Source organism: Leuresthes tenuis, unplaced genomic scaffold (genome assembly GCF_036924035.1).
Source record: "Leuresthes tenuis unplaced genomic scaffold, fLeuTen1.0.hap1 SCAF_14, whole genome shotgun sequence".
In the NCBI taxonomy this organism is placed as follows: domain Eukaryota; kingdom Metazoa; phylum Chordata; class Actinopteri; order Atheriniformes; family Atherinopsidae; genus Leuresthes; species Leuresthes tenuis.
In genome coordinates, this window is record NW_027325368.1 from 19,996,839 (window position 1) to 20,009,738 (window position 12,900).

The 12,900-nt window shown below is 40.6% G+C and overlaps 1 protein-coding gene across 1 annotated transcript; it reads right to left on the reverse strand.

The window, feature by feature from the left end:
* Positions 1-531: 531 nt before the first annotated feature.
* Positions 532-11,248, reverse strand: crispld1b (cysteine-rich secretory protein LCCL domain containing 1b). Its single transcript, XM_072364274.1, has 14 exons — positions 10,946-11,248; positions 5,480-5,598; positions 4,463-4,595; positions 4,049-4,164; positions 3,828-3,928; positions 3,417-3,590; positions 3,271-3,331; positions 3,074-3,140; positions 2,855-2,985; positions 2,689-2,732; positions 2,512-2,584; positions 1,293-1,362; positions 748-881; positions 532-590 (listed from the first exon to the last, which is right to left on the reverse strand). The coding sequence occupies exons 1-14, from the start codon at positions 11,210-11,212 to the stop codon at positions 539-541; spliced, it is 1,542 nt and encodes a 513-aa protein (XP_072220375.1). The 5' UTR covers positions 11,213-11,248; the 3' UTR covers positions 532-538.
* Positions 11,249-12,900: the final 1,652 nt, after the last annotated feature.

Sequence of the window (12,900 nt, forward strand, 5' to 3'; positions counted from 1 at the left end):
CATAGACCGTTTTTTTAATGCATGCTATGACATTGGTGCCAGTAAAGAAACTATACTTCCTTTTTCTACCTAGAAATAAAGTGTAACACATTTGATTACACTGCAAAAAGCTTTGATTTGACCTATAAGTCCCAAAATTACGGGTTGGAGTCATGCTGAATTTGGTGGTGTACATTTAATGTTTGACTGTTAAAAAGCATGATGTCATGATATCATTTCTGCCAAAAGTTTGTGTGGCAGGCATACTGTATGGTCAGCTCTGGAAGTTTATGGCAACAGACGCATGAGACCACACTTCATCAAATAAGCTTTGCTGTGCTCTTACCGGACAGTGATTCATTGATGACCAAAGATAGAGGCAAAGCCTTGAGTAAAAGCATGTTAAACACTTGGTGTCAGAGTCAGGGAAGAGGATTTATTTACTGCAGGAATTATCGTAATCATAGGTTCTAACTTCACAATGGGTGGGCTTGTTGGATGTGAAGTGGCCATGATTGATGGAACTTTGTCCCTTGAGTGTGTATTTTATTATTTTTTCTCAGATAACTGCGAAAACTCTGAAGGCTTTTCCTCCTGTGGGGTTCAGTAGGCTGAATGAGGATGAGCAGGAGAGGAAAAATGACAAGTTGGATGTTACAATGTGTTACATGAGTAAGCATTCATACTGTCCCATTTTAATATCAGTTTAAATTCTGTGTAAAATTCTACATATTTGTTGCCAATTATCAGGAACCGGGGAAATATTACCTTTCTGAAGTGATGCCATTCTGAAAACTGCCACTGTACTGCCGTCTCTTGTCCACTGGCATCACGTCAAGGTAACCACCTGACTCACTTGGGATTACACCTGCATGAATGGCTGCTCTGCAGATACCGGATTTCTGAATAGAAGAGACCAGAGAGCAAAAACATCATTGCATGAAAGCCCTGAACACACTATTGTTCTGTATTTTGTACAGAATAAAAGGTACATGCCAACAATTCATGTGAAAAATTCATATCCATTCATTGATAAACACAAAATACAGCTTTTTGCCAAGAAGTATATTGGAAATATAAGTGATAATTCTAATTGTTGGCAATTGTTAACTGACATGATGCTTTCAGAAAAAGAACCACGCTGCAAGGAAACCATTGCACATGTACAATATTTGTGTACTAGTATGTTGAATGCAGACTTGTCATAAGGAATTGATCTGAAACCCTTGCTCTTCTCTACAAATTTTAAATCTGTTATATCCACTATAACAAGTAAAACACGGCTATCCACTCAATAAAAGACAAACACTTACATCTGAGTAGTATTTTGTCCCAATGACCCGTGCTTGACTGTTATGCAAACAGTTCCTGGGACAATACAACCTGAAAAAAAGTTGGAAGATTAGACAATGTCACGGAATATTTTCTTTTTTTCTTGCATGTAAAACTTGTCTAATTGGGTGATATTGGAGCCAGTGGTTAATTAATCTGGCTTTTAAAAGGTGTATTTCCGTTCCCAGTTGGGTTTCTACTTCTCCTCTGCTTTTCTCTTTAAATGCTCTTGTCCAAAGAAACTTACAAGTGACGGACGACATTTAAACTTCAGCGCAATGTGGAATCCTGGTATATACTTTGAATGCTAAATCAGTTTAAACATACTTAAAGCAAAACTGGAGAAGCTTGTGAACCTTAAAACTACGTTGACTGTGTTACGCACCTTAAACCACCCCAGGGTACCTGAGGTCTAAGATACCGCAGTTCACGACTTTGTTTCTAGCTCCACACCACACCCTTTAGCCTTAAGGTTGCTTGACATTTTTTGGGGCTTTTGATGTCTTTTTTGCCTCTTCAACATGACAAAAAATCTTGTTTGTGGCTGTAGATTTGCTGGGCTCACACAGAGATTTGTTTATTTTGATGGAGATAGTGGGAGAGTAGATTTATATGCTGATATTGTGTTGGATGGAGCAATTGGTTGGTTGATTGAAGATTGATGATTAATAGTCTATCCTCAGATAGATGTAGCCACCATGCTGTCACTCGGTTTTGGAAGTACAGTTACACGTTGCACCTTGTTTGTCTTTTTTAGCTGGAAAGTATATGCAAAATATGGACTTGGCTTAGATTGGATGGATGCTACACATACCGAAACAGAAAAGAAATTATTAAGACCATTTGGAAAATGTTTACTGAGACAATAAATAAATTGAGAAAAAGTATCGCTTTCTATTAGGTTTCCATAAGATTTGACTTATTTTTGCCACCAGAGGAGTCACACTGTGTCGGCCAGTGGAGTGAAAGCAAATTTAAGGTACTTTTGCACTGGCTTCATTTTTCCGAACAAGAGGTAAAGTTCATGTTTCATAAACATACAACAGACAACGATAGAGGAAACGGACACACCATTCTGAAGTGAAAAATTCAAAGATGGATGGTGAAAATAAAAATTCCCCCCTATTGAGGGACTTGAAGTTACAGAGGCTGAATGCTGCAGTAGGTTGTAGTCCAGCAGTTATAACAACATCATGTTACCTGGGACAGTGTCGAACAGGTTTCTTGAAAGGACAAAAAAGCGCCACTGTGGTATCACATGTTACTGCCTTGACTGGGAGACAAAGTAGAAAAATTACAGCAAGCAATGATCCTGCAGCATTTCTTTACACAGGCAACCTTACAAAGTGAAATGTGAGTTTGAAATATACTTCTTACCTGGGACTGATTCTACTTTGAAAGAATTTGCACTTCTGTTTTTCCTGTAATGTGAAACCAAACAACATACATTTATGGTAACGGTGGAGTAGCAGTGCATCTTAGTGAGAAAATACCACAAAATCTTTTAAAAATCAAAATGTCTGATAAGATGTTTGATTCCTACCCAATGGATTGGATCCCATTCTTATAAGACTTGGTAAACTGCTGTTTTCTGCCAAGTCGGGTCACATCCAGCCACCCTCCATCATTGTCAATAACTCCAGAGTGTAGTCCAGCTCCACAAACAGTGGATTGCTGGAGGATTAGTCAAAGACAGTTTTTTCATAGAGCATACTAATAAATGCATTGAATGCTTTGGTAACTGCAATAAGTGATCATTTACCATGTCATAGTATGCAGTCCCAACTACTTTTCCAGGCCTGTCAAGGCACCCAGGTGGACACTCGTATCTGAGGACAGAGACCACAGTGCAGTGAGCAGCATTATTGTGCTGATATCTTCAATATAAGCACATACAGAAAAATTATAAGAATAGTTTATGCTTGTCTGAGATTGGTCATACTTTCAATCCTCATCTACCTATTACAAGTTGTTCCCTTGCACTGATCCCTCAGCTTGGTCTCACAGTCGACCTGTTGACCTTAAGTAACAACAAGCAAATAAAATACATTTAATTCAGTTAAACGTTTGTCATTCAGAGATATATATTATGGGAGCATCCTTACACATTTGCTGTGTGCTGGCAACTTGGTTTCTCTCAAGGTTGTCATTGGCTGATGGGTTTGGTGTCTGGGCCCTTGGTTGGGGCTCTGTCCCTCTGTCCCTCACAGGCTCTGGTTCAGGTTCAATGTAGTTGGTCTCCTCAATCTCAGGTGCTGGTCGCCTGTCAACACCACCTTCTAAAAGAAAATACTGGATTATGCCATTGTAATATGATACTCGATCCACAAACATTTTAAAACATTGATTTAATTATTTCCTGAATTCAACAGTTATCAAATTGTCAAATTATGGCATATTTGCAAAGTAAAACATTGTAAATGTAATGAAGAATGTAAATGAAGAAAAAAACATTCTGGCAGGAACAAACAGTTCAAGGAATTTAAGTCCTTCGAGAAAGTCTTTCCCTAACTTACCCTTATAACATAGGTTGTCCCTGCATCCACCAGCATAGCTGGCTGGACAGGCAGAACAAGGAGTTCCATATTTGTACGGAGCATGACCCCACCAGTTTCCCCTGAAAAAAGAACATCACAACCCAAATTTAGTCACAATTCCACACGGCCAAAATTGTCTTTACCCCTCTGTCTTGGAGTTTAAAGCAGTGCATAACAGGGTGCCTCTGTTGAAAACTTACGGTGGAGAGTAGTTGCAGACCAGATAGACAGCTTTGGCCCAGATCATTCCCCACACATTCATGTTGTAACATACATTGATGGCACAACCTATACGATTACTCGTTGCCCACACCAACTTTAACAAACAAAAACAGGTAAACATTAAAACAGATCACTTTAATATTAAGTGAAATATGTACAGTAGTGGAATTTCAAATGGAACCAGTGCATCAGATTGGACTGTCTGTGGTACAGCAGGGTTTTACATGATCATTATTCAGTAAGTTATTCTGCATAAGCTAATGTCAGTTATAATCGCGTGAACAGTCATCTACATCTGTCCGTCTCCATTGTTAATCTCTAAACTTGTAGTAAACTAATCTTTTAGTGCTTTAGAGCTCTAATCACCAAGAATGACTTGTCACAATTCTTACCTGAGTGTAGTGAGTGCAAACAGGTCCTGAACATCTAAATGGACAGTGTGGGTTACACTCCTGGGAGTATGGATAGCTGTAATACTTCACCTCATCATACCAGGCCTGAACGTGGAAGGTAGGGGGTCTGTCCCTTTAGTGACAGAAAAGGTGCTTTTCAATATCCTGTACTGTATGTTACCGAAAATACATAGCAGAAAATAGACAACAGTGTCCTATCAATGATTGTTAAATTTGTTAGAATTAACTACAAACACCTCAGTGGAAGTTTCAGTGAGCAACACATTGCGACAGTGAGAGTTTCAATGGAAAGTAAACTTCTATGTATACTGTGTAAAGGTGTACACTCAACCCATTTACCAGGATAAAAAGTTTTCAATCTATGTTCCTGGAGACTATGGTTATGATAACCTCAATGTTTCCAACAAAACGCTTCAGGATGTCTGATTAAACAGAAAAAGTATGCATGAGGAGTTTGGAGGGATGGCAGTAGAATAAGTCCTAAAGGCGTGTACATAGTCCGCAGGAACTGAGAAATTTGTTCTCTCCTCCAGGGCTTCCATCCCTATTTTGTGAGTTCTCGCAGCTTGTTCTTGACACATCATCTGGGGCAGAACTTTTTTCTCATGTGGTGTTTAACATCTTTCGTGTAATTGGTCAGAAATTTGAAGCAGAAATTATATAATTCCCACTTTGTTGTTTCTGTCTGTGTAATACCTCACTGGTTCAGGTAACTGGAACACAGTAGTCAGTTTATTGTTGAGTTTGAACTGTCACGCATCAGGGAGGTAAATGGTGTTGGTTTTAAATATGTGCTTGGCTTGTAATAAACTCTGATGATAATAGCACCATTAGATGGAATGTAGTTGATTTGGACTCTAAATTCATGTTAAATTCCATTAAGGTCACTACTTTTTCTAATGGTGTTGAAATAAGATTGCATTAATGCCTTATTATCCCAAAAATAAATGCAACACCTTCACTTAAAGCATCATTTAAATTCTTGTTTATACACACCTGCCCCAATGCGCTCCAAGGTTTTGGCCTATTTGTGTCAACATGTGGCTTGGTCCGTGCTCCCATCGGCAGGCATGAGCCCAGTGCTCTGCGCTCCTCTCTAGCTCATAATCCCATACCTGAAGAGAACACACACACACGTATGAACACCGAGAGTCGCACACAGGTTCATGGGTAAAATTTTCATTGCTTTAAAGTTGAACTTGGGTTACGGTTCGCGATCAGCCAGTATAATGGGCCGTCAGGCAGCATTAGTTTTCTCTGAGCAAAAGGTTAATCTCAGACACTGGAAGTTCAGAGGAGCTTTGTCTTCAACAAAGTTTGCAACCCTTCAACTCCACTCTGGATCATTCACCTGATTTAAATTGCCCAAGTGGCCACTTATCATAGTTGTGGCTTTAACTGCTGCTCATAACAACTTGTTCAGGTATCTCATCACACTCACAAAAAAACAAAAATTCCACCGAAGCCAATATCATAGTTACTATGCACACTTGAAAGATGAACCTGCTCTTAACTGCAGTGGTTGTACGCAAGCCTCTTTCAAATTTGACATGGTATAGTCAGAACTAGGCCTCTCCTTTTAAACACACACATTCACTCTCTTACACGCAGACACATACATGAGACACCACCGCATCAACTTGCAGCTTTGTGCTACTATTCGGTGTGGTTGTGTCATAGCTTGTTTCCAGTAACTTCTGGTCTCGTAAAAAAATCTGATCGAAGAAAAAAAAAAAAACTGCTTACACAAAACTCCTCTGTTTTGGGGTTTGATGCGATCTTTTCTCAAAGAGCAAAATCAGCTGAAGTGAAGCCAAAATACCTGAGAACAATTCACACACATCTTGTTTTGAACAAAGTGAAACGGCAGTGCGTATGAACCCGGCTGGGCAATTTAAATGCTTCGGAAAAACTAATGTACTGTTGACTCTGTGGGGGAGAGCGAAGAATTGTTACAGTGTGCTCTGCTGTTGGCATACTGTTTAGATGCATTACAGTAACACACGTCAAGACTAAAAGCATAATGCTTAAGTATGGACCACCATAATACTTTCCATATGTTCTGTATAGAGCTAGCACATAGTAGCCCATTCACTGTGGTACTGCTCTCTGTTCAGGTCTGATTGGAAAACTGATATATTGAGTCAACTACAATCCTGCGGTGGCCAATATACCAACAAACACAATTCCCCCCCGCCATGTGATGCTGTACTTCCTGGAATAGCTGTTCGATAGAATTGAACATTTATGTTAACCTACACCTCATTGCTATTCCTTCATCCTGTTCCTCTTGAGCACACGGCAACAGCTCTTTTTGATAGTTTCCTTCAGCTCCGTCCACTCGGTATGAGTATTGATCCAGGGCTCACATAAAGTCACTTCAGGAATGTTCAGACATCAGTATTTTGATATTGGAGGCCAGCTTGTATGTGATCTGAAATATTATTAATCTCCATCATTTAAAAAAGAAATCTCACAGTTTGGTTTCCTCCTGCCTGATATTATAAGCAGCTATGGTCACAGGAGTAGCTTCACTTTTTCCATATCTACAATCCACACATGGGTCATTAATGAGTAAACAGGCAGTGTAACATTCAAAGAGCTAATGTACTATCCCAATTCCAAACAAGTTGGGATGTTAGTGAAGACTATGAATATTTAATCATCTGCAAGACACAAAAATGTTAAAATATTTGGTGAATCTAGATTGTGCACAAGGACCACAGTTGAAAATCTATTTGGGATCTTGAGCACCATTGTATTGTTGTCTGTAAACACGGTTCACTATATCATCCACAAACGCAGGTTAAAGCGCTGTCATGCAACACAGAACATAATCTAGAAATATTGCTGTCCTCAGTCGGCTAAAGTTTATATAAAATGGACTGAGGCATAATGGAAAACTGTTCTGTGGTCATCCATTTTCTATTCCAGTTTTATCATGGGGGGCTGCAGCCTATCCCAACTGCCACTAGGAGAGAGGCAGTGTGCACTCTAGACAGGTTGCCAGCCCATCACAGGGTCAAACAGAGACAAACAACCATGCACACTCTCAAATGTAGTCCTAGGGTCAATTTAGAATCATTAAGTAACTGAGCAAGCCCGTTTTTGGATGGTTAGAGGAAGCCTGAGTACCTCGAGAGAACTCACGCATACATGGAGAGAATATGCAAACTCTATAAAGAAAGGCCCCAGCCGAGAATCAAACCATATTTGCTGGGTAGTGGCAGTGCTAACCATCCAGGCAGTTCTGTGGTCGGAATAAGCTAAATTTGTAATTGTCTTTGCAAAACACAGCTGTTGGGGACGATCCAGCTGGTTGTCAGCGCTTAGTTCAAAAGCCTGCACCTCTGATGGTATGGGGGTACACTAGTGCCTATGGAACTGATAAATTTCAAATACACAAAGATACCATCAATGCTAAAAGGCATATAAAAGTTTTAGAGAAACATATTTCACATTTCACATTTACACAGCGTCTTCTTCAGGGAAACTCTTTCATATTTCAGTAAGACCATGTGAAATGCACAATGGCATCTTGATCCCATGGAGATGACCATTTTGAAGGTACCTGAAAGAACCGCACGTTGATGTGTTGCATAAAAAAATCCCCTCCCACTTTGTCTCTCTAATGTTGAAATTTGGAGAGGGTGGCTATGTCTGATTAATTGTGTAACTTCACAAAACTCTGGCTAACTAACTAACCAGCTAAACAGAGGTGAGGTGAGAAAATATGTAAGAATTGAACTTATCTCAAGCATTGCTTTTTACGTTTTCAGAACTACTTGGATCACCTTTCATTTCCTTGGAGTGTGGCATCCAAAAAAGGCAGAAACCTTTTTTTTTGTCCATATAACAACTCATTATTTAAAGTACGTATTTAAAGAAGGTAATTTATTCAAAGTTCATTGAACCAGGCAATACAGTCCACCAGGAAAGCCCTTGAGAGACTATGTGTGATCATGAAAGTGAAGTTAAGCACAGAGCTTTCACTGCACACAATCTACAGCAGACTCTAATTACCTCTGCAAGCTCATTAGTTTTTCCACGTTCATGTTATTCTTCACCTCTCAGTTATCCAGTGGAGGGGAAGATGGACTGCCCACAAGCCTTTGTAGAGAGGTCAGGGTAGCAGTGACCAATCCCTTTCTGCATTCCAAAGAGAATTAAGTCTCCAAAATGTTGACCTGCCTCCGGATATCTGTCAGGACCGCCTCTCTCATAAAGCTAAATAAAAGATGCACATTCTCAGAGTAATAGACTGAAGATGAGTCCTAAAGTTAGAAGTCAATAAGAAACCATGACTGACAGCAAAATACATTTGCTGAACAGCTTTTTCATGAAAGTATGGATTCAAGCTGCAGCAACAGTGCATCCTGGAAATCCTGCATTCTGGAAACCAGATTCTTGGCCCTCATCAGTCCCCTGTCTTACCACATCATTATCATCGGTAATGGTATCCCTCTCTGAAGAAACATTGGATTTGTGCACATAACATACATTTGCACCACTGTGCCTGACACTTCAAACGATGAGGCTTGACATGTTTGAAATAGATTCACCACTGTGGCACCCAAAATGAGATGTGTGGAGGATCAAATAAAAGACAACAGTGGCCTGGTTTGAGTGAGCGGAGACCAGGGTTAGAGTGAAAGCAATGGAGGGTGAAGATCAAGCAAGCAAATTAGCAAGGCAGTGAGAAAAAAAATGTCACGATAGAGTAAGGGGAAGCGGGGTGGGAGGAGGTGGCCGGTTGGGCAGAGTGGTTGAGGTAGAGGGCAGGACAACACTGCGGGGGTGAAAGTTGGATCAGGGCCAGGGTCAGCAAGGGCGGGCAAGCATGAGACAGGAGTCAGAGCTAACCAGATAGGGGCTGAAGCTCGCAGAACGTCTTTTCTCTCTCCCCTTTCCCAGTGTGCTCTTGCCCTGGCAGAGTCGAGGATGTGCTTTTTCCTCTGAGAAAAATGTCAGTGTTAAATGAGTGAGGCTGGATGACAGGGACGCACCCTGTGTCTCACCATAGTTGATATGAACACAGACACAGAACAATGTGTGTGTTACATCAAAGAAGTTGTACACTGACCATGCGTTAAATCTATCAAGCATTTACATCTAAAGCAGCATCTGTGATTCACACAGATTTATGACAATTAGTACTAGTCTTTGATTCTAGACTGTAGTTAATTTCCTGCTGGTAAGCACTTGGTTGGCTGAAATGCATAAAATGTATATAAGAAAGACACAGTCACAAAAGTTTAAGTGCCAAAGATGGTAGTGTTGACCGCCAGACACTGGCCTATACTCTCATTGAAAAAAGTCAATAAACCATTCCCATGGGTCAGGATATTATTAACTAAATTCCTTTTCAAAATATTTCCATGGTCAATTACATAGGCAGACGGTATGGTGGAGTTGTGATTAGCACTGTCGCCTCACAGCAAGATGGTTCCCAGTTTGAATCTCAATGGGCCTGTTTGTGTGGAATTATTATATTCTCCCAGGTAAGTATGTTTTTCCTGCTTACCCTGGCTTCCTTCCACAGTCACAGGTATGACTGTAAGTGTACATGGTTGCTTGTCTCTGTGATGGGCTGGCAACCACTTCATGGTGTATCCTGCTTCTCGCCTGGTGACAGCAGGTTCCAGTTTAATCAGTTTCCATTTCACTGTAAGCTTGTGCTTTGAGCAATTTGACTAACTTTAAGGATTCCAATATCCAGTTTGGATTATGACTATTTTAAAGTTTTCTGTAGTGATCAGAAGAGGAAACAATTAGCATCTCCGGAAATATGACTAAAAACTAAAACTACGTATATTTAGCTAAGGCTTAGACATGCTTTAAATTAAAAATCAAATACAATAGGCTGAGAAAGATGGTGGTCAGTCTATCAGTGCATCAGTTGGCCACAAGATCCTTTCTACATCTGTTCAAGTTGATTTATTGGAATATTAAGTGAAAACAAAAACATAACAAAACTATATGGATATGTAATATCACAGTTTTTGTGTTGAATCAGTAATCAGTGTCTCCCCTGTCATCTCCATTTGAGCATAGGTGAGCAATAACACATGAAACAACATGTCAGCCATCATTTCCAGAACAGGAAATAGGTGTTGAGGCCTTGAGGGCAGCCACAGAATGCAATGTGCTTATGGAAGTTTGTATTCAATGTGCAAAGCAAGAACTTGGCTTTTTCTGACTCCTAACCCCATAAACTAATGCAACTAAATCAGTTGTTGTTGTTGCTTTTTAGATTCTCCTGACTCAGTCAGACATGTCAATGACTGCAATAGTTGCAGCCTCTGACAAAGCAGAGAGAGGTTTTGGTTTGAGAAAGCCTGGAGTAAAAACTCCTTCAGTTTTACGATCTTTTCCTCAAGCCTCATGGACACCACTTCAGCATGCTAAGAAGTTGCAACTAAACTTGGCAGGCTGACAGTCAGCCGTGTCTTCTGCACTAACCATGAACTCCATGTTGGAGGCAGGAGGGTACACCTGACCCCGCAGCTTGTTGTGCAGGTCCAGGATTAGATGCATGTCTCCCTCGCTGATGGCTCTCTTCCCTCTCGATCTCGCCTTCCACCACTCCTCATTTTGGTCCCTGAACTTGTCCAGGATGGACTCGAGTTGGGTGGAGTTTGTAAGGGTCATGGCCAGGATGGTCCGGGTCAAGGACAGGAACAAGCCTGCCGCTCTAACCCACCAAGGGAAAGGAAAAGTCCTCTTCATGATCGATGACTGATGCTATGAGGGATGCCTTTTGTCTGCAAAACAGTTTAAATAAAATGGCTTGAGTGTGAATTTCTGTTCCTTTCTCTCTTTTGAAATATTTTTTCTTAAGACTTCTTGTTATAAATGAGAATAAATCTTAAATGCAAAATTTTAGGAAATTTTCTCCATCAAAAAAAGTTCACAGTAAATGTTAGCCTTTATATCATTATAATCAGCTAATTATAATGGATAATCATTTCAATCAGCATTTATTATTTCTAATTGTCGTCCAATAATCCTTTAATTATAGGGGACTTCACTTCAAACAGTGAGTCTACCACAGCTTTCATCAGACTGAGTGCATCTACAGGTCACTGCATCACTACACACAGTAGGACCAGTGTAAACCGAGCTTTCACACATCATGTTAGAACACAAAAACGCATTGCGCATGCTTACTGTACTTTATGTACACTGACATTTGTGGTGTGGAAACTAGACGCAGCTATACTAACATATTTCGATACTAAATGACAAAAAAAAGAGTTAATAGTTATTATTACAAGTGAATATTTCCACACATTTCCAAAAGAAGCTTACCACATATACAAACAACAAAGTCTAGTTTACCTTCTAGTTCAATTCTCCAACAGGGATCGAAATGTGTCCGTGGTGTAATTATTCCAGATGTTCAACCGTCCAGATATTACAGCAGTATGACAGTGCGCCAAAGGTGAGCACATTTAAATTCATCCATCACACAAGATGAGCTCAGGCAGCTGGGGCTGTTTCAGGCTGTACATCCACGCTGGAGGACAAAGAGCTCGCGAATGCCTAGGTACCTGTTGAATTCCTCAGGTCGCTCAGTGTACCGCAGGCTGCACGGCACTGCTGCTCATTTTGCGCTTATATGCCAAATTTGCGCTTAGCTACGCGCGGCGCAGCGGACCACGCCTCTATAAACCCGCTTGCTCCCCCTCACCTAATCCTAACACACGCACACACACACACACTCACACACAGGCCGGCATAGACCTGTTGGAAATCCAGGGTTGATCTATTTGAGGAGGCAAGTGATTGCAGAAGAAGTGACGTGAAGGTAAACTTGTGGATGTTGTGAAAGCAGCCCACGTTGGTTACAAATATTGCACATTTTGCAAATGACTTTCTTTTTGACTGAAAGACAAGGTGAACATTTTTACTGGCAGATGAAAATAGGCTGCAGCCTTAGAACATGTCTAAGAGGCCTCGAGGCATCGTTGAAAGCTAAATTCTCCACAGCTAACAGTAACCTATGTTTGCTTCCACAAAAACTGTGCATTTGAGCATTCTTGGCGTAAATGCATCAAAAATCCCACTCTTGAACATCTTTGAGGTGTGGGCTTGAGGGCTTCACATGAAATTTTTCATTACAGTGTGTGAGAACTGCTGCAGCAGCCGGCAGGGTGGCCGGTATTTTCCCTTAAACAAAACCACAAAGCACTGATTCATCTGCCTTAACACACAGTCAAGCACATTTGTCAAAGTCTGTGGTATCTGTCTGTGTGTTCTTTTCTCCCACCACTCTTTGCCGCATCTACTCTGATATGCTCTGCTCTGTCCATCAGCACAGAAAGAGATTTCTTTTAAACTGTCGCTATAAGGAACAGAGGGGAAATGGAGGATATATGTACTAGATATCCAAATAAAGGAGCTGGGGTAAGCCA

What these genes read in the sequence shown, in the direction of transcription:
- crispld1b (XM_072364274.1), bottom strand. Translation starts at nt 11,212, where the DNA reads ATGAAGAGGACTTTTCCTTTCCCTTGGTGGGTTAGAGCGGCAGGCTTG. An exon ending in AATGGGATCCAATCCATTGG is followed by an intron (nt 2,733 to 2,854) that starts GTAGGAATCAAA and finishes TTCACATTACAG; the next exon opens with GAAAAACAGAAGTGCAAATT. An exon ending in GGACAAAATACTACTCAGAT is followed by an intron (nt 882 to 1,292) that starts GTAAGTGTTTGT and finishes TCTTCTATTCAG; the next exon opens with AAATCCGGTATCTGCAGAGC.